The sequence below is a fragment of the Tenrec ecaudatus genome, chromosome 1 (genome assembly GCF_050624435.1).
Source record: "Tenrec ecaudatus isolate mTenEca1 chromosome 1, mTenEca1.hap1, whole genome shotgun sequence".
NCBI lineage: Eukaryota > Metazoa > Chordata > Mammalia > Afrosoricida > Tenrecidae > Tenrec > Tenrec ecaudatus.
Window position 1 is genome coordinate 226,779,339 of NC_134530.1, and position 23,016 is coordinate 226,802,354.

Below are 23,016 nucleotides of genomic sequence, written 5' to 3' on the forward strand. Positions count from 1 at the left end.
CTCAGCCACAATGGCACTAGCCCCTACCGGGGAGCTTCCAGGAAGGCTGCCTTCCATTTTTCCCCAGGAGGGAAACTGCCACAGGCGTTTCTTTCCATTTCTTCCACTAACTTTTTGAAGGCCCCTCGTAGGTGTGTTAGAATAGATCAGAAAAACATTCTAGGAATTAAATTATCATATTGAACAGTGCCCTGTGCTCTGGAAAAATGCACTTATTCTACGTAAGATCCCTTTCTTCACTGGTAATGAGACTGGTCAGCACCAGCTTCCTGGAGAGTTGGTGAAGAGGCTGAAGGAGAGGCTAACACATGGTGTGACTATGCCCATGGCCGGATGTCCCCGCCTCCCACCATGTTTGTGTAAATCTAATGAAAAGAAGCTCTGAGAAGATGCTCTCCCTGTTGGCAGCCTCTTGTGGGCGGGGAGTGGGGTGAACTGCATTAACAGTGTCTGTCAGGAGAGGTGGGGAACCTCTGAAATGAGCACGTGGGGAAAACTGTTGGACAAGAAGCAGGGGGACCTGGGTTCTGGGCTCCAGCCCACTGTTAACTGGCTGAGTAGCTTCCTCTCTGCAGGCTGCGACACAACAACAATCAAAACAACCTGTGGCTGTTGGATCTACCCCAACACAAGGAGACCCCATGTGTGTCAGAGCAGAGCTGGCCACCATTCGGCTCTCGATGGCCGAGTTGGCTGAAATAGATCGCCAGGCCTTTCTTCCAAGATGCCTCTGGTTGGACTAGAGCCTAGGACTTTTAGGTTAGCAGCTGATCCTGTTACCCATTTGCATGCAGTGAAGGAGATGCTAAATTGATGACTTCTAAGGTCTCAAGAGTTATGTAGATTAGTGGTTCTCAACCTGTGGGTCACGACCCCTTTGGGGGTTCAAACCACCCTTTCACAGGGGTCGCCCGATTCATAACAGTGGCAAAATTACAGTGATGAAGTAACAACAAAAATGATTTTATGGTTGGGGGAGGGTCACTACCACATGAGGAACTGTGTGAAAGGGTGGTGGCATGAGGAAGGTAGAGAACCACTGCTCTAGAGTATTAAAGAGCAGAGATGTCATGTTGAGGATCAAGGTGCCCTTGACCCAAACGATGGTCTTTTCCATCACCTCGTAAGCATCTGAAAGCTAGACAATGAATAAGGAAAACCACAGAAGAACTGACACTTTTGAATTATGGTGCTGGCGAAGGGTCTTGAAAGGACCCTGAAGTGCCAGAAACACAAACCAGTCTCTTTGAGAATGTTCCTTAGAAGATAGGGTGGTGAGGTTTCAGCTCGGGTCCCTAGGACATGCTGTCAGGAGAGACCAGTTCCTGGAGAAGGACATCAGGCTTGATAAAGTGGAAGGTCAGTGAAACGGAGGCAGATCTTCAGTGGGACAGACTGACATGTGGGCTGCAGTAATGGGCTCAAACACAGCAATAATTGTGGGGATGGGGCAGGGCCGGGCATCGTTTGGTTCCGTTGTTTCTAGGGTCACCAAGAAGCAGAACAACTTGACAGCACCTGCCATCAAGAAGAGCTCACTGAGGGTGGCCTTTTAAAGGTTGTCCGGTTCCTGAGGTCAGGGGCCGCTGACCAGTTTAGGTTCTCCATACAGTGCCCGGCCTCGGCTGAGCCATGGTGGGTGCTCTGAAACCACTCAATTGATTGCATGTGGAACCCAGGGGGCAAAAGCTACAGACGCTGTGGCAGAAAGAGCCTCAAGATCTCTCCGGCTCTGGAAAGGTATTCCGGAGGAGAGAAACAAGACTGCTATGTGAAGCGTAGGAAGCAGTGAGGAGAAGACTTCCTCTCTCCCTCGCTAGAGAATAACCCACTGGCACATCACTGGGTGACAACCTTATTTCCTTGGAAGAATTGTTTTGTAAGCTCTGGCATATAAACAAATATGTTTACATGTATAGAGACTTTTTAAACAAGGACTTCTCATGGTGAATGGAGAGTCAAGTTTAGGAGTCCTTGGAGCTTTCGAGGTAGACTGTGATTGGCAAGGTCAGCAGTGGTTCCAAACCACCAGCTGCTCTGTGGGAGAAAGACCGGGCTTTCTACTCCCGTAAAGATTTACAGTCTCAGAAACCCACCGAGACAGCTCTATGGGTTGGCAATGAGTCAGCATTGACTCTATGGCATGAATTTTGAGTGGTCCTTCTATTGGTAGGAACAGTATGGTGTATGGTGTGTGTGTGTGTGTGTGTGTGTGTGTGTGTGTGTGTGTGTGTGTGTGATATTTAGGAAAAAGACCTGATTTTATTTGTTAAGGCTGAGGATGACCCTTGAACTCTGCATATTTGGAGCCACACCAAGGAGAAGGAGTAAGCGCCTCAGGAAGAGAGGATGCAGGCATGCACTGATCTGCTTTGGGACATCACATTGAAGCTTGAATCAACCATGGTGGAAAGAGTTACACCATGGAAATTGGCAACTGCTCTGAATCTACTTCATAGACCTCCTTCCCTGCAGTGAGCCAGTTGTTCGATATTTGTCAGCATTACAGTGGAGCCAGTGATGGAAATTTCTAGCTCCTTGGAAAGGCTGATTAGGATAGTCAGTCACTTTTTAATCTCTCTCTTACCCCTGCTCTGTAGGTAGCATGGAATCTTTAAAAAGACTTATGAGATCCAGATTTGAATCTTGTCTTCTACTATGAAGCTGTGTGACCTTAAAATGGTCACTTACCCTCTCTGAGCCTCCCTGTTCTTGTGATGTGAAATGATTGGACCAGTTAATCACCAGGCTTCCTTTAGACTCTAATAGGCTTTGATCCCATGGTTTCAGCTCCTTTTTCAGCTCCTCCCCGGCACAGGCACAGCCCAAGTCAGCCTGAGAAATGAAGCCAGAAGCAAACACCTCACTGGTGACGCCCCTCCTGGCCCCAGAATGTCCGCAACTGTAGAGAGATGGTGTTTCTCTAAGCCCAAGGCCCTGAAATTGGCAGACCTGCCTTTCTTTCACCTCTAAATTGTCAGCTATTCTAAAAACAAATACAATTAAAACAATGGACTTTCTCTTTACGTTTCCTCAAATAGTGAGCACTTGGAGTATGTTTTCCTTAGAAACAGCCCAACTTAACCCAAAGAGGTTGGAGTTAGAAGTTGTATGGGCTGTCGCGAACTCAAATTCCTACTCTTGCTTGTGGCTGATATAGATGTATGCAATTTAGTTAGTTTGGGGTGGGTCGTTTATTTCCATCTGTACAGCAGAGACGGTAGTCCTTGCTCTATAGGGTCGCTGTGAAGACCAAGTGAGATAGCCTGTAAACTGCCCAGCACTGCCTGGAATGCACAACTACTATTGAGTGAGCACACGTCCCCTTCCCCATTGCAAATTCTTACTCTAGAGGCCACGCTAAAGGCAAGATCGTGGGACCCTAGCTTTTCTCATTGATTCTTTATCCTCTCTAAGGCTACCCAGTTACTCTGGGGGGAGGGGACCCCTAGATCTTGGATCCTTTGGATTGTAAAGAATCTTTCATGAAACTCAACTCTTGAAGCCCTCTTTGCCAAGGCTGGACCTGTGTGCTACCGAAGGGGTGTGGGGTCGGGATCTTTTTCTCCGAGGTCCTGGCACTACCTGCCGACACCCTCTGACGTCACTGCCTCGGCCTCCCTTCGGTCACTAGCCCGGGCTTGTGTCTAACAGCCACTGGAGCAGAGAGAGGTGTTGGCTTCCTCTCCGCTCTGGCTCAGAGGCAAGCAGGAATCAGCAGTTTCCTCCCGACAACTCTGGGCTCTGGGAACCAGCCTGGGCCCCAAGGTGATTAACCCTTGCGATGCCCCTCTGCTATTCCTGATCCTTTGCCTCCTTGACAGCAGCTTCCAGTGCTGGGAAGAACTTTGGAGATTATCTAGTACACGTTGTTTTATAAAAGGCAAGATTATGGCCCAGGGAGGACACGTTATTTTTATGTATATTCATAATTACAGCTGCCATTTACTGATTTCTTCTGGTGTGCCAGGCACTGTGCTAAGCTTTTCATATAAAATGTTCTATTTGAACCTCTTGGTCACCATGGAAATAGGGTACTATTATCTCTATTTTAAGGATGAAGCCATTACACCTAATTTGCCCAAAGTCACGCAGGTGGGAAGCGGTTATGTTGGTGTTAGATACCATCACATCCAAGTCAATTCTTAGTGAGCCCACGAGACAGAGTAGAAATACCCACAAGGTTTTTCTAAACTGCTGTCTCTATAGGAATGGATTGCCTGGTCTTTCTCCCACAGGCTGCTAGGTGGATTCGCACCATCAACGTTCCAGTTCAAAGCCAAGCACATTACCACTGTGCCACCAGGGCTCCTCGATAGGTGGTGGAACTGATTTCTCATCCTAATCTGTCGGATGGTCAAGTCCAAAGTCTTCCAGGATACCTTATCCTACTGGACATCAGTGACACAGACAGCAGCAGAGCCTGGGCAGACTCGGTTTCTCATTGCAGGAAGATGGTCTTTGCGCCCATTAGCCTCAGGGTGGGGGACCAAGAAAGCCGCCATATGGGCCCCTCAGTACCAGATTTTCCCACTGCCGATCCACAGCCCACAGCTCTTTGTAGAGAAACCTGTTTTAGCACTTGTCACGTTGCCTAACAGCTAGCTAGCTAATGATTGTCAACCTAACATGCCAGTCATGGTGCAGTGTTAAGCTTTCCCTAGACTGCTCTATCTGAGGTGCCCACCAGGAAGACACGATCATGCCCATTTCTCAGATGAGAGATCTGAAAGGTTGGGACCAAAGACACTATGAAGCTGGTAAGTTAGATGAGTAGGGTGGGAGCCCTGGTCTCCGTCTCATCAACCTAAACCCTTACTCATGGAATGACGCCGAAAATGGTTTTGATATCCCTCTCCCGCTAGACGCCGCCGTCCAAGAGAGCAGAGGAATGTCTTTTTTATGTTTGCACCTCCAGTGCCTTGCTCGGGGCCTGTACTCAGAAGATCTCTACTCCCTGCTTGCTGGGTGAAAGAAGAAAAGGCTGGATGATGGATGGCTAGAGGAAGGGAGGGATGAAGAGGTAGATGGACAGATGGCTCCTGAATGGATGGCTGATGGAAGGGTGGATGGACGTGTCTATGACAGATGGATCGTGGATCAACAATGGACAGAGAGATGGATGGGCGGTGGTCATCGTTTCAATGTCGGCATCCAGACCCTGGCAGGAGAACACTGCTCCGTGGAAATGTGAACTCCGCAGCCCTCGGGCCTGGATCCTGAGCATGCCTTTTCCTCCCTCCTGGGCTCTCAGCACACCTTTCTGATTCTTCTTCTCTGGCTATCAGTCTACTAGTCAAGTCTGGCTCCTGTCCCTTTCTTCCGATTCCCATAGCAAACTCCCTTCCCAGTCCCCCATAAAGCCCTGGTGGCTGAGTGCTAGTACAATGGGGTGTGATCCGCAAAGTCTGCAATGGGAAACCACCAGCTGCTCTGCAGGAGACAAGACAGGGCTTTCTAATCCCGTTAACAGTTACAGGCTCAGAAACTCACGGGGGCAGGTCTCCCCAGTCTTACAGGGTTCTGTGCATTGGTTGCCACTCCATGGCAGTGAGTTTGAGTTTTCCCAGTTTTGCACTCCCTTCTCTATGCATCACAGTGGCCCCTAATGTCCTGCAAGTACAAGATCTGGTCCCCTGCCGGAGCTGGCCTCCTCCCCTTTTCCCGAAGGTCCCCTGAGGCAGCTGCAGAGGCCTCCTGGCTCCTCCTCCAGCACTCCACCCAGGCTCCAGGGCTTCACCCTGGCATTCGGCAGGCACCTGCTGGCTCGCTTCCCTTCCTTTCCAAGTCCTGGCCCAGATGCCACTTTCTCAGCGCGTCACCGCCTTTGCCGCTGCCTCTCATCCTTGCCTGCTCTAGCTCCGTTTCCCCCTAGCAAAGATCACCTCGGATACACTATGGGTTTTCGGTACCGTTCTTTGTCTTCTGTCACTAGTATATGACCCCACGAGGGCGGGGATCTCTGTTCGGTTCTCTGCTGATGTCTGCAGTGTTTAGGGATGTGCCTGGCTCAGCGTGGACATTTTATATAGTGCAGTGGTCACACACTGGGCTGCTAACTGCCAGACTGGCAGTTCGAAACCACCAGCGGCTCCGAGGGAGAAAAATGAGACTTTCTACTGTGGAAAAGAGTTATCGTTTCAGGAACTCACAAAGACAGTCGTACCCTGTCCTATAGGGTCACTATGAGTTGGTATCAACTCGATGGCAGGGAGTTTTTATGTTTTTGTACCTGTATGTAGGTGTGTAGGTTAAAGATACCCGTTGGCCAATGGGCAGACAACGGTCTGACCGTGTGAGTGTCTGGTCTAATACTTAGCTCACTGGCAACATGCACCTGGACATCTTAGAAGCCTGGGAACCGGGTGGGCAGAGGCATGGACAGGAAGGCTGATCCTGGACCGCAGCCCAAGAGCAGAGGAAGCCGAGCACCCCTTACCGCCTTGGTGCACTGCACATCCTTCCCCAGCAGCCAGTTGAGCTCTAGGTTGCCCTCGCCCTGGTAGCAGGACTGAAGCCGATCCTTGATCTGCTGGTTGATGGCTCGGATGGGGAAGGCACAGAGGGCAGAGTCGTCGGGCGGGTGGTGATACTGCTTCTGCCCTTTGGAGAAGATGGCGAAAAGCACGTCGTCCTGTGCGCTGAGGTTGAAAGCCCGCGCCAGCGAGTCCCCGGGCTTGGCGAGGTAAGCGGCCTGCAGGAGACGATACTCCACGCCGGCCCGCGTGCAGCCGAACGGCAGGGACACGTACGAGTGGAACTTGGGGTCGTCCTTGCAGAGGCGCACGATGCGCGAGGTGTAGAAGAGGTCCCCGGCTGAGTTGATGGCCATGCCCTCGGGGGTCTCGGGCTGGACAGTGAGGAAGTAGACGAAGTTCCCACTGGCAAAGCCGTAGATGTAGAAGATGTCGAAGTGGGAGACCAGGGCCAGGGTGTCCGAGGGGATCTTGATAAGGGAGGAGACGAAATCGCTGTGCAGCTCGTAGTCGAGCATGGCGGAGGACTCGGGGTCCCGAGGCAGCTTCCGGCTGGACAGGGTTGGGAAGTAGTCCTGCTTTCCGTCCACGGCAGTGCCAATGAAGAGCTTGCCGTCCTCCCCCTGGGAGCGCACGATCACGCCGTACATGGTGCCCGTCTTGTTGACGCTAGACAGGTAGTGCTCCTTCTTGTGGGACGGCTCCACCAGGATGAAGAGGTCGTCCAGCCGCAGCAGCTTGCAAACGCCCTGGTAGAGGCTCCCGCAGGCCAGCAGGCGGTTCTCGGAGTAGTCGATGAGCAGCAGCTTGTTGACGTTGTTGGTCAGCGTGAGCACCTCGCTGCACGGCTGCACGATGAGTGGCGGGTAGCAAGACTTGTTGTCCTCCTCCGGCCCTGTCTTGTGGGCCACCTGGATGGTCAGGTTGCCCGTCAGCTTGTACACCCTGTTGATGGCCCCCACGTACACGGCCCCCGTGCCCCGGTGGACGGTCAAGTGGTTGAAGGTCCAGTCGCGGTTCTCAGAGCGGAAGGTGCTGAATTGAGGCATGCCAGCTGCCGGGGGGGCCAGCAGCACCCAGATCATGGAAAGCAAGACCACTGAAGAGCGGTGAACGTCGGGGGCCCGTGGCCAGGGCCTCCTCTGTTCCATTCTGAGAGGGGCGAGGATGAGTAGACTGGTCCTCTGAGCTCTCATCTAAGTCCGCTGTCCGGGCGGGTCCTCACATGGTTCTGTAAAAGACAAGGCAGGGTGGTCAGAGGGGAAACCCCGTTCTGGTATCGGAGGAGGGAAAAGGATAGTCTGACCCCTGGATCCCCATTCCAACTAGCTCTGTGGATCTCCCCCTCCAGTGTCTCGGTGTTGCTATTTTAAACACACTTTCTCCCTCTTAGGGATGCTCAGGGAATCCTATTATCTATTTTGGTCTCCAGCCTTTATGCCATAAAATACATCTTTTTTTAAACTTTATGAAGCATCTCTATTTCTGTCCTCTGAAGACATGGTTTTCATCTCCCGGAGAGCTTAGAGGATGTCGTAAGTTCACCCGGCGTTTCCAGCCTGGTGACAGGACCAAAGCCAGAGCTTGCCCACACAATCCTCCAGTCCGGGGGAATCCCAGCAGAGTGGAAATCGCTGCTGGTTTTGAATGGCTTGTTAGAAAGGCAGCCCCCAGGCACTCTGACCCAGCTACCCCCAGGGCTTGCTATCACAAGGACAAGTCCCTCCCTCCTCTTGCAAACTTCCCTCCCCAACAAGGCTGTGTGTGGTTTCTGACTTTCTCAGGCTTGGTCTGCAGTGGGGAGGGAGCAGCTAGGGGGCAGCTGATGGCCATGATCCACCCACCCACCTCTTCAGAGAGAGGAGTCCCTGATCTGCGGTGGTTGAAACTTCTGAGGAATGACTAGGGCAGTCCCACTTGCTGCCTTCAGGAGCTTGCAGAGCACACCCCCCCCCCCCCCAAGATGGGCAGACAATGCACTGTCCCTCTTAGGACCATAGGGCACCTGTCTATGCCCACCTCAATGAGCCAGGCTGCCAGACCCTGGGGACACAGCTTCAACCTCAGCTTCCGTGGCCCAGAAGCACACAGGGAGCCGGGCTCCTGATCACCTGGACAGAGTGGCAGGGTCCAGTGCCAGTCAACGGGGCCAAGAGCTACGCGTGGGGGGAAATTTTGAGAGACCAAGAGGAAGTGGGCTGAATGGGAGTATTGGTCCAGCCACTGCTCGGGTCCCACGATTGCTTACTCAGCCCCGCCACGCTGGAGTCTGGCTCCTTCCCCTCTCCCCACTCATGGGCCGAGGCTTTGCCACCTGCAGGACCTGTTGTTCATGCTTCCATGTTCTGAGGAAGCTGCCCAGAGAAGCAGGCTTGGACTCGGGAGGGGAGCTTCTACAGACCCCTGAGCGGGGAGGCAGGTGGAGGGTCTGCCCTGTCTCTATCATAGTACAGCGCCCGGAGGGCCTCTGGTCCTGTCTCTATCATAGTACAGCGCCCGGAGGGCCTCTGGTCCTGTCTCTATCATAGTACAGCGCCCGGAGGGCCTCTGGTCCTGTCTCTATCATAGTGTTTCCCATAGCGGCGTGGGCAGCAGCAGCAGCAGGGGTCATCTAGCTGAAAAAGCCTTTCTCCAGCTGGACAGATTGTCCGGCGGCACCCTCCATAGACGAGTCCAGAGCGAACTCTGGGCGCACGAGCAGGCATGGAGACACTGGTGAAGGCTGGAGAATTCGCTCCCAGGCAGCTTGAAGGAGGCCTGCCCCTTCCAGCCGCCCTCCCCACCTTCTGGCTGGACTGGGTTATAATTAGCCCAGGCGCTGCACTGCCTTGAGAGTCTCCCACAGCTTTTTCTTTCTCTCTGGTTTATTTAAAAAATTCTCCTCCCTCCTCAACCGTGCCTCCTTGGTCTGGCAGCCAAGGGGATGCCTGGGAGTGGGGGGTGGGTTCCACCTGAATCCCGTCCTCCAACAGGCTCCACCCCCCGTGTTCCGGGGTGACTCAGGAGGCCCCTGGCTTCCTTGGAAAGAGGAAGGCAGCACTGGGCCCAAGCTGACCTCAGCTCCTCAGACACACCTCTTCCGCCAAGGAGCACCGGCAGAGTCCCAAGGGAGGGAGCTTTCGGTTTGAACATCAGCGGTTATTTTTAGCTATGCCCTCAGGCCGGGAGCAGGACGTGAATTCCTCAAGAGGCGCTCTGGAGAGGAAATAACAGACCCCCCCCCTCTCCCCATCCCCCTTCCCTCCCTGGTTCTCCAGATGGACCAGGAGCAGAGTCTGGGGAGAAGGGCCCTTTGTACCATGCCCGCCCCTGGGGACAATCAGTGTGTCCCACGACAGAGCTGTGAGAGGAAAGGTTACATCGGTCACCACTCTGCACTCGGGGTTCTGCATTTTACAAAGTGCTCCCTAAGACCCCCCATCACATGGCGTTTGTAGCTAGTACAATCCTGCCCTTTCCCCCACCTACCTGCCAGCACATGCTCAGCCCAAGGGTGGAGTTTAGGGGTCTTGGTAGCAGAGATAAGATTAACAGGCATGGTGTGAGGTTAACATCTGACCCTCTGACTAGCATCCTCCCAAGGTACAGTTTGAAGAGTGAGTAGTTTTTGCTGCTGGGCAGGATTAGGAAGCACATTTGAGATCTTGGGCAAGTCTAGCCTCATTTTCCTTTCTGGTAGAATGAGGGTAATTACAGAGCCGGCCTCTCCGGTTGTCATGAGTGAATGAGATCATGCATGGAAGCCTCTTAGCAGGGCCCCTGGCACCTAGGGAACAGTGGTATCAATGTGCGAGGGTTGCCGTGGTATCACGGGAAACCTCCCCACTTTGAGAATCCCATCAGAGTTCCTGACTTGGCTTTTCTGGGTTTCTTCCTCCATGGGAATGGATATGGCAGGCAGACCTGGGATGTGGAGCCCACCTGGCCCAGTGAAGGGGCTCCTTCTGGTAAGCATGTGCCCAGAAAGGAGGCGGTCCAAGCATTAAGTCCTCCAGGGGTGAGTTGTTCTGTACTGTCATTGCAAACCTTCCCATACAGCACTCTGCAAACTGCAGAGTCTCGGGAAGGATAGGGTCCCTGAGCATCACGCAGCCTTATGAGCTATGTTGCCCTCCCCACCCAAAAGGCATGTTCAGGTTCTAAGCCCTGTGAATGTGACCTTGATTGGAAATAGGATCTTTGCGGGTAGTCAGATTAAGATCAAGACTTCTGTGGACTAGGAGGGTCCCTATAGAAGAGGAAAATTTGGACACAGTGTTCCAACAAAACAGAAATACTTCCACATGATGATGGAAGGAGAGATGAGAATGGTGTGTCTATTAGCCAAGGGATGTCAAGGGTTAACAGCAACAGCTCTGTTGATGTAGTGGCTACACTACCTGCATAGTTGGAGCTGAAACTCAGCTACCACTTTAGAGAAATACCAGGCTTCCTACTTCCATAGGAGTTACAGCCTCAGAAACCCACAGGACCCATTCTACTCTGTCCTATAGGGTTGTTATGAGTTGGCATCAACTCCATGGCAGTGAGCTTTTGAGACAACTAGGAGATGGGCATGGAATAGCCTCTCCCTCAGAGAATGGAAGTAGCTAAGCCTGCCAGCACCTTGCTTTGGGATTTCTGGCTTCCCAAACTTCAAGGGAATAAATCCCCCTTGCTTTAAGCCACTACATCTGTAGATTACTGTTGCATCAGTCTTGAGAAGCTGGTACAGATAGTTAAGGGGAAAGAGGGTCTGTTGGCAGGAATGTAGGGGGCCATAGGGGATTTCATAGTCCTGGGTTCAAATTCTATCTATATCACTCAGATAGAGGCCCACTGGACCTAAGTCGGTCTAATCGTTTCCTAAACCTGTATTTTTATCTTAAAACGCGGCAAAAAAAAACCAACTCACTGCCATTGAGTCCATTCTGAATTATAGTTATTGTCCCTGTAGGCTAGAGAAGAATGGAGAAGGAAGCCGTGTCCTTCTCCTGTCTTTAAACAAAGGGTATTTGAATTAGTCCTTCCGTGTGTAAGATTTCTTCTTGCAGAATAAATGATGCCATGAGACTTGATGCTTGTAGCTCTTTAAGTTTCTTATTCGGGTAACAGCCAGGAGCCCTTCATCCTACCTAGAGAGGCCAAGCATTTTCTCAACAGATTCCCACAGCTGGTGTGTTTTCCTCTCACCACTCAATCAGTCTGGGACACACTGATCCTGGGGACTTGCCAAGCGGATTCATTCCACGGGGCTCACGCAGTGCCTGTCTGGACAACGAGGTGGCAGGGGAGGCTCACATTCCACCTTGGGAGTTTGGCTTTCAGAAGGATAACGGACTCCCAGGGAAAGTTGACAGACTCTGGCTTTCAGTGCCAAGGTTGATGTGACCAAGAAGCTGCTCCGGCCCAGATGGCAAGGATCAAGTCTTATTTCCAAGTTCATGATTAGGGCCAGGGGGAAGGGCACCCATTGCTGTGCCTCTGCTAAGACAGTGTAGTGCAATGATTAAGTGATGTATAAGCTCTGAGCTTAGATGCTTGTATTTAAAGAGACCCTTGGGTTGTGTAAACTCAGTCAGAGGACAGAGCCATTCAGTGATGCTATTTCATCATCTATAGTGGGGTATAGTGCTCATATCTACATCAGAGGAGGATTAAGCAGATTCATGTGTGTGTGTGTGTGTATGAGTAGACACACATACATATGTATGACTTATAACAGCACCCAGTTCATTTTAAGTGTTCAAGAAATATTAGCCTTTAAAAAAAAAGCAGGTTATTTGTGGATATTTCCAGCTCCTCACCCTGGTTCTGCCTTAGAATCTGATGTGCCTTAGAATGAATTTTCCATTTGCAATTTTATTAGAAGCCTCCTACCTGAATTTACTGCTAGCTAACGTCAACCTATAGAGCTTTCTCTTAATCAGAATGCCTCCTTCTTTCTCTCACATCTCCACCCCATTGACAAAGTCACACCATGAGAGACATATTTAAGAGCCCAAGCTTGCCTGGTCTCTATTCTTGTCCTTGCCTGGTCTCTTTCCCTTGCCCCCTACCACATCTCAGGGCAGGCCATGCTGCTCTGGGTCCCTGGCCAGCGGATCCCAGCTTCCCAGGAAATAGTATTCTGATCACTCTAGTTATCACTGAGAAGCCTTACTTGGCTCATTGGGAAGAAAGTCTCACGAAACGTTTATTTGGAAGTCCTGATGACACCGTGTCCCTGATCAGGGTGCAGAAGGCAGGTGTTGCTGACAACCAGCGAAGGCACCTAATACCTCGCGATGTCAGTGGCAAAGGAGGGAGGCAGGGACAAGCAGGCATTTCCAGTTCAGCTCAGGAAGGTTCTCTCCTCTTGCAGTCCTGTCCTGCCCTGCTGCCTCTTCCCTGGAGACGTGGCTGCTGGGGCAGCCATGCCTCGCTATGGTTTCCTTAATGGCAAGGAACTGGAAGGAGGAAGTCAGAGTCAGGAGAGGATTTTTGTTGTTGTTTTTTCCTCCCTCCCCCCACCATATTGAGTCAAAGTTCACGCTAGTTGATCTTATACCCTTGGGCCCATCTGTAGCTCTGCCATCACTGGTGCCACCAGCATCATTGCTGTGAGGTTGTTCACAACAAGGAGGCCTGGCGATGTGGTGGGCTAGGCACTGAGCCGCTAACCCTAAGGTCAGCGGTTTAAACTCACCAGCCTCTCAGAGGCGAAAGATGGGCCTGCCTGCTCCCTGAACGATTTCAAGTCTTGGAAAAACGCAAGCTGGGAAACACAAAAAGGCAGTTCTTCTCTGTCCTTTAGGCTTGTTGGGAGTCAGAATCGACTCAACGGCAATGAGTTTGGGTTGGTTTAGTTTGGTTTGTGAGGAACTACGACTGCACTTACAAGGTGGTACACACCAGTCAGACCTTGGGAAGCCAGAGGGTGATGGAAACAAGACAAGCATGAAGGAAAGAGGTCTGATATCCCCAGTCCCAGCTGTCTCGTGGCAGAGGGAAATCTGGCTCCCCCAAACCCAATTCTCCCTTCTAGTTAGTAGAATCTTAGAAGTAGGAATTCAGGGTGAATGCTGAAGGTGATCTTAGGATTACCCAAACCTATGACTTTTTAGATGAAGAAACCAAGGTCCACAGGAAATAGATTATCTACAGTTTCCCAGTGGGGCGGGGGTGATGGTGTCCATGCCATGTCCCTGTGGATTGCAGATAAAGGATCATGGACAGGTCATATTCATTCTAAACCCAGGAAGCTTTTTCTTCCACGCGTTACAGCTGCAGCAGTGACCAACACGATGTATTAAGGAAGACATCCTATTTAGAGACGAACCCTGGAGCACACTACCAAGGAAATGGAGGAAGTTGGGGGCATTGAATTTTCCTGACAGCTGTCTACCAAAAACCAAACAATTACCATCAAGTGACCCGAATCAGGGCAACCCAATGTGTACCACCGCAGAACGGCTCCCTAGGGCTCCCAAGGGCTGCTTATTCAGAAACAGACTGCCAGACCTCACTTCCGAAGTACCTCTGGGTAGAACTGAACTTCCAACCTTTTGAGTATCAGCCAAGTCCTTAGCCTTTTGCACCACCCAGAGACTGCAGACAGCTGTCTAGGAATAAGTTTTCTCAGAGGCAGGGGATTGGTCCAGATGACCTCAGAAAGCTACCGTGGATCTGTGATTACCCAGGAATTGAAGTGAAACATCTACGTGTGAGGCTCTCGGGCCCTGAGGGTGAAATAGCATGGAGGGATGGGCCATTGCCCGGCTGTCGGTGCAAACTTTCTGGGTGCCACTGACCGCCGCGGTAGTCTGAGCACGTTGGCTAGCACCAGGTGAGGGAAAGGGTGAACACAGTGGCCCGGGGAATGCCACCGCTGAAAGGCCACAATTAGACGGAAAGGAGTTATCTGGTATTTAAATAATTATTAGATTGAAGGAATAATCATGGGTTTGAGCTAGTTTCCTCCCCCCACTGTCACCCTGATGGGGGTCTATAACATTAATATTCAAATGCCCATGATTCTCATTGAGCAGAGACCCTGGGAGTGGGGGGTCGGGTGGAGAAGGGGGAGGAGCAGAGAGGGGGGTGGGGAGAGAGACTTATTTAATCGTCCTGTGACATGGCAGCAGGAGGTAGGATTAGGATTAGTCTCTTTCTTATTTCAGCTGTCACTCAAGCACAGACAGGGGAGATGGTTATTAGTGAATTTTATGCACACAATTTAAAGGGAATCAGGGGAGGTCGGAAGAGGGGAGAAGGAATTTCCTATCAAAAATAACAAGACCAAAGGAACAATTTAGATGTCACTGCGACACCAGCTGTGTTTGTTTCATTAATGGAATGTCATTGTTCGTCTAGACTCGAGGTGGTTACTTGGAATCAGTGACTACAGTGAGTGGGAAGTGCTTCCGTTGCCACAGATTTCAGTGGACTTGGATCTTCAAGCAATGCCTATGGAGCCTGCAGTCCAGACATCCAAGGACACCTTGCATTGGGAAGATCTGCCGCACAGCCTCTTTCAAGGGTGAAGAAGCAAAGCTTTTGCGTGGAGGACTAGCATTCACCAGACTCACATCGCCATGTGAAAGGTGTACCACGAAGGAAAGGTGTACCACGAAGGAAGGATGGTGTGGGTGAAGAACATTGAATAGACCACAAATCGGCATGGGAAGAAGTACAGCCAGGATGCTCCTGAGGGGAAGGATGACCCAATATCATCTCACATATTATGGACATGTCCCTGCAAAAGGACATCATGCTTGGTGAAATAGGGGGCCGACAAAAAAAAAAAAAAGGCAGGAGGAAGACCTGCAGCGAGAAGCATTGGCAGGGGACAGTGGCGCCCACAATGGGCTCAACCAGCAGTGATGGCAGAGGATGGGCCGGGCTCCTCCTTCCGTGGTGTGCAGGGAGCACTGAGTGAGCCAGAATGGGCTGGGTGGCCCTTGACAACATCAAGTGGCTCACCCCTGCCCTGCAGCAGTGTGACTGAAAGACGGGGAGAAAGGAGGAAAACGGGCCTCAGCTTCAGTGGAGTCCGTGAGGCTGGTGCCACCCAGGGCCCTAGGTCGGGGTGTCAAGCCCTAGGCCTGCTCCCCCACCAGGCCGTACAGAATCCAGTAATGTTTATGATCCGTTTTAACCACAGAATGACGTGTGATAGGTAGGGTTGGAAATGAGGGGCCCTGGTGGCCGAATGGGTTACACGCCAGGTAGCTAACCGTAAGACCAGCCATTTAACACCAACAGCCACTCCTTGGGAGAGGATGAGCCCTTCCATTCCCGTTCTACCCGCTTCATGGGGCTGCTGGGAGCCATAATCCACCTGACGGCAGTGAGGTTGAGTTGGGATGGTTGTAAATGCCTTAGAGGGAATGTTCCTTAGATTACATGGCTGGGAACAACGAACTAGTCATATCAAGTCTTTCTACATCGAATTACAACATTAGTAACCGAGAAGTACTGTTGTCTTAATCTCCGCCTTCATTGCCTTTCATTGCTACTTTGTTCTCAAAAGTTTTTACTGTACGTTCACAAGTACTAATTACCAGGATACTGTCAGAGGAAATTCCGACGAAATCAGCAACTATGAAACCCCTGCAGCAGCACTTGCCGAAGAACTCACGGGATTTAAAGTATTCTTTTCATTGGGTCCCAATCACTGTACAGCGCATTAGGATCAAAACGGCACATTTCCTAGAATGTTAGCCTTCTAGTACAGATCCTGATACAAGTCCTCTGGACTTGGGGGAAATGTATTTTGTTGTTATAATTAACTGTGGTCCTGTTTTAAATTTAAAAAATAATAAAGTTCTGCTGATATTTTCACCCACAGTCCTTTGCTGTCACCCCTCTGACAGTGTCACTCTGTGTGGTCCACCCCCTCCCCGTGCCCAACTCGGTGATGCCTCTGCTCCACTTGTGTGTTGTCTTGGCCCTTCCCTGAGAAAGTCAACTAGATGCTACTGTATGCAACCGTTTGAGAAGGTGGATCCCTTACTTGTCTTCTTATGTCTGATTCTTTCCTAGGCTCGGTCAACTGGATCCCATGGGCAACAACCAGACAGTAATGGAAAGGACGACTGAGAGGCTCCACTCATCCTGCTCAGCAGTGAGGCGGAACTCTGTAGGCACTCCGGCGCTGTGTGAGCAGAGCTGCATTTGGATCTCTCTGCTCTCTTCAAGGGAGTGAGGGGGGAGCTGTAGGGTCCCAGGCATCTGCATGAGAGTAATGGACTCTCTGCCCCTCAGGTGGATGACAGGGCACAGTGGAGGGGCTGAGTCCTTTCAAGAAGGGCAGGATGGTCAGAAGGAATAATGTGACATCTAGGCTTGGGAATCTTTCCTTCAAAAAGAAGGTGTGTGTGTGCATGTGTGTCTGCATGTGTGTGTGATCACACATGTTTCAGGAAGGGGTTAAGCATAGGTAGTCACACGGGCAGACCACGAAACTTAAAGATGCAGATCTCATAACATGTCTATGCAGACTGAAGGGAGCACAAACCCCCTGCCCCCCGAAATCAACTGTTTAGCCTTTTACAGCTCTGTTACCAGGGGGATTAGACTTGGGACCTGAGGATTGCTCGCCTCTCCTGGTGCTTCCCAGCAGAGTGGTTCCTCTCCTTGCACTCTTCCTTCCATCCATCCCCTCCCTCTGGAGTTGGCCCTTGCCAGGCCTCCAGAACAGGGCAGAGCAGTAGCCGGCTCCCAGGCAAGGGTGCCCTCCTTTCCCACAGGCTCCTCCGCCTCTGCCGCCTGTCCCGGGACCTCTGCTGCTCCTGCCAGGGAGGGCTCTCGGCTGTTGTTCTTCCCAGCTCTCCCAGTGGGCTCTGATCGAGCCCTGGAAACCACATCAGCTCTCCCAGGGCCTTAGCCAAACACGCGCTGTTTGTCCTCTCTGCTCACAGGCTATAAAAGTTTGGAGTTGTCTCCCTGAATTATGAAGACTTCCAAAGACACGCATGTCTTTGAGAGGATGGGGGTGGGGGTGGGGGGTGGTCTGCTTCTTTCTGGGGCACTGGCTGGGTTGGTTTTGCAAAGTCAAAACAAGATTCATTACCCCGGGGCCAGGAGCAGGGAGATACACCGCCTGACCCTGCAGACCTGCCCCATATGTCAGGAGGCTGTCAGAAATCTCCCAGAATTCCCTTTATTATCTAAAGGTCGCCACCCGGGCAGAGCTGAGAGCTGCCTGGTATAAACTAAACGGCAAGAGCAATCAATTTCAAGCAGCTGCTTTCCCCACCACCCCTAAGCCCCTGTCCCCCTCCCTGAGACGCTGCCCTCTTCAACCCTCTTTGGGGGAGGGCAAAGAAGGAGAGTCCCCACTTTGCCGTGGCCACCTCACCAGAGGGTCAGAGAATTTCGGCAAATAAGCAGGACTCTGAGGTCAAGAGAAGCCATCCTTGGTGGTAAGCCTGCCCTCAGGCCGGGAAAGGTCACCCCGTCTCTCCCCTGACTAACCATTTGCGCCAGCTCAGGAGCGGAGGAGCGGCTCTGGTAGGCATTATGGGATTAAAGTTCTGGAGACAGAATTCTTTGGCTCCTTTCAAAGTCAGGGAAAGGAATGAAATGGGGGCACTGGCTTTGCTAAGTCAAAGTCAAGTCCATGTTATGGGCTCTCAACCCTCAGGGCCAATGAGTGGCTACTATTTTTTCTTGTTCATTAAGCACCGAGTGGCTAGGAGGTGGAATCAGCCCATGGCAGCGGGTTTGGTTCGGGTTATCCACGGCCCACACTATACAGAGCGCTTTCGTCAAATACTGCGTCAGGTCATTTTGTGGTCATCTTGCCCAGTGGGTCTGACTCCTACTTCACAGATGGAGGAACCGAGGTTGCACAACTTGACTCAGGCCATTCAATTAGGAAGCAGGACATGCTAATGGCCTGTGTTCTCACTACTCCATATTACCAAGATTTCAATAACTCTCTCTATTTTTTTTAAACTAAGCCCTCTTATGTTGGAAAACCCACTGGACTATTCAGTCAGACTTAGCAAGCACGTTGTTTTAAAGGTCAAAGCTTACAGCTCTCCTGTTCCATGTACTTCTATCCTGAGCGATCCCCGAAGTTGGTCATGGGGCAGAGCGAGGGGTGGGGAAAACATGGGTGGTCACGTGACCATCCTTTCAGTGGCAGAGGCTCCATGTGTTCTGTAACAGGAGGGTTGTTCCTTTTCAGAACAGATCCAAATGATCTTTCTATCTAAGGAGCCTGGAGGTGCTTGCTACCTCAGCCTTCTCACCCTGCCCGCACCATGAGTAAGAGCCAGTGGGGCAGGGGAGCAAGTCACGGGGTTAACAAATACCCTACACCAAATGAGTCCCTTCTGACTCAACGCAACCCTGCAGGACAGAAGAGAACCACTCCGTCGGGTTTCTGAGGCTGCGATTATTTATGGGAGCGAATGCCTCATCATCTGTGGTCAGTAGCCCATCACCTACCCCTGATGCTGCCCCTAAACACACCCGTGGCCACAGAGCAGACTCCAGCACACAGAGTGCCCCCACAGGGCAGCCTAGAGCGGCCTCCATAGGGGTTCTGCGAGGGTGATCTTTACAGAAGCAGAATGTCGTCTTTCCCCTAAGGCGTGTGGCTGAGGGGCTCCAACTGCAACGGAGAAGTTTTGCCAGCAGGCCACCAGGGCACTTAAACCCAATGCCTTCCAATGACTAATGACATAAGCCCAATTCACAGTGATGGCGACGGAGGAGGGGAAACGCAGGGAGGGAGGAGAAGACCCAAAGCGAACACAACGCTAGGCCTTGATTGTACCCCTCGGTGAACTGACCCTTAAGCACGCCTCGGCTCCCTCTGAAGCTGTCCACATCTTGTTCCTCCTGAAGAAAAAATCCTAATGGCCCCTGGGAGACCGGTGAACGTAGGCCCTGCTTTCCCTAGCAGACCCTGCTTCCTCTCCTTTCTGCCTCAGTGGCCTGGCAGGTAGTCTGCACAGGCAAGAGATGGAGAGCGCTCCCAGCCCCCACTGCTTCATCCCCCACCCCCTACATAATTCGTGCCAGACCAAGTACATCTTGGAACGCTGCCAATTTCCAGATGCCAGGATTCCCCAGGTTCCAAAGGGTGGGCTCCTTTTGCCAGGAAGGTCAGCAGTGCCTCCCTCAGAAAGCTCCAGGTGAGGCTGAGTCCCCATGCAGGCCTTCTGCTGAGAAGGATGCGGGGGCAACTGCAAACCACCCTGGGGTGTGCCTACTAGTGCATCTTCATTTTTTCTGTCCAGACCTCCTTGTCTAACTGCCAGGCTCATGGCCAAGTGTGATAGCCACCTACGGAAACTTTCCATGAATCCCTGCTGTCACCCATATAGAATCATCGCTGTCAGGCATCCAAGTTCAAGTCCTCCACGGGGCTGGTTTTGCCGTCTTTCTCTGGCTTCACTTCCACCTGCGCTCCCAACAAACTGCTTTGTTTGTTGAGTCTTGTAAACACTTTGCACAGATGTACCTCTAGTTCTCAGTTCTCAGAATGTCTGTCTCCACTTTCAACTTCACTTATCCAAATCCTGCCCAACCTTCCAAGCCCCGATATCGGCTACGTCTCCTCCAGAGTTATGAAAACCAATGACTGCCCACTGGAGAGGCAGTTTTACATATACTGCACCGCAGGGTTGGGCCTCTTTTAAATGTAGCCACGTCCCACCTTCCCGTTGAACCGGGACTCTTTGAGCGCTGGAACTGTACCTCAAGGTCCCCGAGATTCCCTGCATGATTAGCACTACGAGGCTCTCAGCAGTGGGCTCAGCCTGAATCTCAGCGAGCGAGGGAGAGGGGGCACAGGTGCACATCTGCTTTGTCTCAACTGCCATTTTCCCTGCCCCTTGTTATTCATTACTGTCGCGTTGGCTCTCGGTCACTGACAGAATGAACTGCTCCCCTGTCTTGCCCCGTCTTCCTTGTCCTTGCAACCTAGAGGGCTCACATTCCAGCACGAGACGAGACAAGGGTTTCAAAGACCTCCTGGCCTTTACAAGACAGCTGGCATCGCACTGGCATCGCAGCAACAGGCAAGTCGCCATAGGACGAGAGACTGACAGATGGGTGATGTGCTCCCTTCCAGTCTGTGCTAAAACTGGTTTGGATTCACAGACTGGGTTCAGAGATCTGTCACGGCCGAGATCTTCTGGAGGTTGGGGAAAAGGGAGAGGAAGTGTCTAGGAAGAATCCTGGCTGTTTTTCTTGGGCCTTCTGGGTGAGGAGCCAATATCATTGGCTAGATGGGGCTGGAAAAGAAGAATGCATGACCCAGGCAGGGCTCATGCCGGAAAAGTCTAAGCAAGAGTTCCCCAAAGACTCCAAGCACATAGGAATTGGTGGTGCCATGTAGAAACACATGTGTCCGATGGACAATGCAGAGCCATCAAGAACAGAGACCGTGGATGGGGCTTCCCTAGGAAGGTTAAGGCAGGGCTCTGCTATGAAGGAAGTCAAGTCCACTGCAGAGTTGAATAGCATCCACAAACACACTGTGCTGGGATCCGACCCTTGGATGTAGGTGTAATCCCACCTGGGTTTGTGTTGCTATGCTAATGAGGTTCCAGCAAAGGCAAGCACTTTGAAAAACTAATTCTTATTTGGGATTTAATACATATAGCACTATCATTTCATAGTTCAACCACGTCAAGTAGAATTGTACAATTGCTACTGCGATCAGTCTCCATTCTTTTTCTAAATGGACCCCTTGACATTGTCTCCCTTTTACACCAACACTACCACCACTGTATACCTCTCCCCCCAAATCCCTTACTCTACTTGCTGTCCCTATGAGCTCATCAATCGTGGGTTCCATACACCAGAAAACAGAAAAACATATAGCCAAGCTTCAAGAGGGTAGCCTCCATTGACATAACACCTCTGAGATACACCCGAATATGCACAAACAAAAACCAAACAGTACAAACAAAAAATACACAAAATTTTGGAAACCAGATTAGGTCCAGCCTGCATCATCGGGAGAATCTACTGACACAGTTTTAACCGTTCAGATCAGATTTCGGCCTCTGATGTGTAAACGGTGTAGCTCCAGCAAAAGATGCAAAGCAGAAGCTGAAAAGAGGACCAGGTTCCCCCACCCAAGAGTGGACAGAGAGAGCTGCCAGCACCCTGAATATGGAATTCTAGCCTCTCCAACTGTGAACAATATCTTTTTCCTCTGTCCTCCACACTCCTACCCAAAAAATCCCCAAACATTGTATTACAGAACACAGAAAATAATGCCCTTTCCTCACAGGGAAATGCACCTTTCCACGGCGGTGAGAAGGTTTGTGAAGAGACCGGTGTCCTTGTTCAGCTTGTGCAAGTCATATCCGTGAACATTCCCGTCCCAACCATTTTCTTTCTGATAGAACGCAGTCCTTCACTGTCTTCCAACCTCAAAGCCATGTGGTGCTTCGGATAAGTCCTTTGGGGTGTTTCTCAAAGTTACCCAGGATCCCAATGTTACCTATCATACATCCCGATTGTGGCTCTCTTCTTGTTACAGCAGTCAACACTTTGGGGGATGGGAGGGTGACTCTTACACAGGACGCTCCAGGACCACCCAGAGAGAAGCTTCTACAGACCAGAGGCAGCCAGCCCCACAGGCTGCTGCCTATTCCCCCAGGGAGGCTGCCTGTCATTGCTCTTGTCTGCCCTACAAGGGCACACTGCATGATTCCAAATGTGAGGACCAGACATGTCCCTCGGGGCTGGAGGTAACGGTGGGAACCGCTGCCACTCTTGTTGTGACACCAGGATAGGTTGGCGGTAGCCACCTAGAGCCTTCCCTAGGGAGCCAGCAACCTACTTGTCTTTACTAGACAGCCACCATTGTGCGGGAATTCTGTTATGGAGGGACCAGGACACAAAGACGTCCACTACTGGGACTCCTGCAAGAGAGAGAGCAGGTGCAGAGAAGTGAGATGCCATGGGCTGGGGGAGTGAGAAGCTGGGCCCAAACCCCACTCTGCCACTTTCTGGATTGGTAGCCTTGACCGTGCTATGGCAATCTGCCAGGCTCAGTTTCCTCCGCTGGAAAGCGGTACCTCATGGGCTTGTCCTGCGGGTCAATGGGATCAGGGGGGTGAGACTGTTTTGTAAACTCTGCAGCTCTGCCTACACCCCCAGTGGCTCATTTCTGTTTTGGGAGAAACACTGTCCAAGGGCATGGTCTCCTTGGCGGCCCGGGCTCCCCAACAGGGTGACCACAGACACCGAGGGTTCTGTGCCAGTCGGGGGGAACTAGGCACCATGGGGTCCACTCTGAACCCCAAGAAGGCTTCCCAATGGCTGATTGTTCAGAAGCGGATTGCCGCTATTCTGGGGTAAGCCCACGTGAACTCTGCACCATACAGGCCCTCCTCTGCTATACCAGGGGCCGGCTGTTGTGCAGGGGGACGTGGGGACCCATCACCCAACCTTTCAGAAGGAACCTGGCTTGACTGGTCCAGGTGTTCCTCACTGATCGCTCTCTCACTGCCGTCCATTGGGTCCATTCTGGCTCCCAGGGATCCTACAGCACAGAGTGGAACTGCCTGCCTGGATTTTGACGGGCGTAGACAGCCTCATC

General features: G+C 51.6%; 1 protein-coding gene across 1 annotated transcript in view; it reads right to left on the reverse strand.

Annotated features, from left to right (window-relative positions):
* PLXNA2 (plexin A2) overlaps positions 1-23,016 on the reverse strand; it is a 254,704-nt gene that overhangs the window by 216,664 nt on the left and 15,024 nt on the right. Inside the window, exon 2 of the mRNA XM_075529818.1 lies at positions 6,440-7,707. Within this exon, the coding sequence (XP_075385933.1) occupies positions 6,440-7,672 (1,233 nt within the window). The 5' untranslated portion in view covers positions 7,673-7,707. The remainder of the gene's footprint in view (positions 1-6,439; positions 7,708-23,016) is intronic.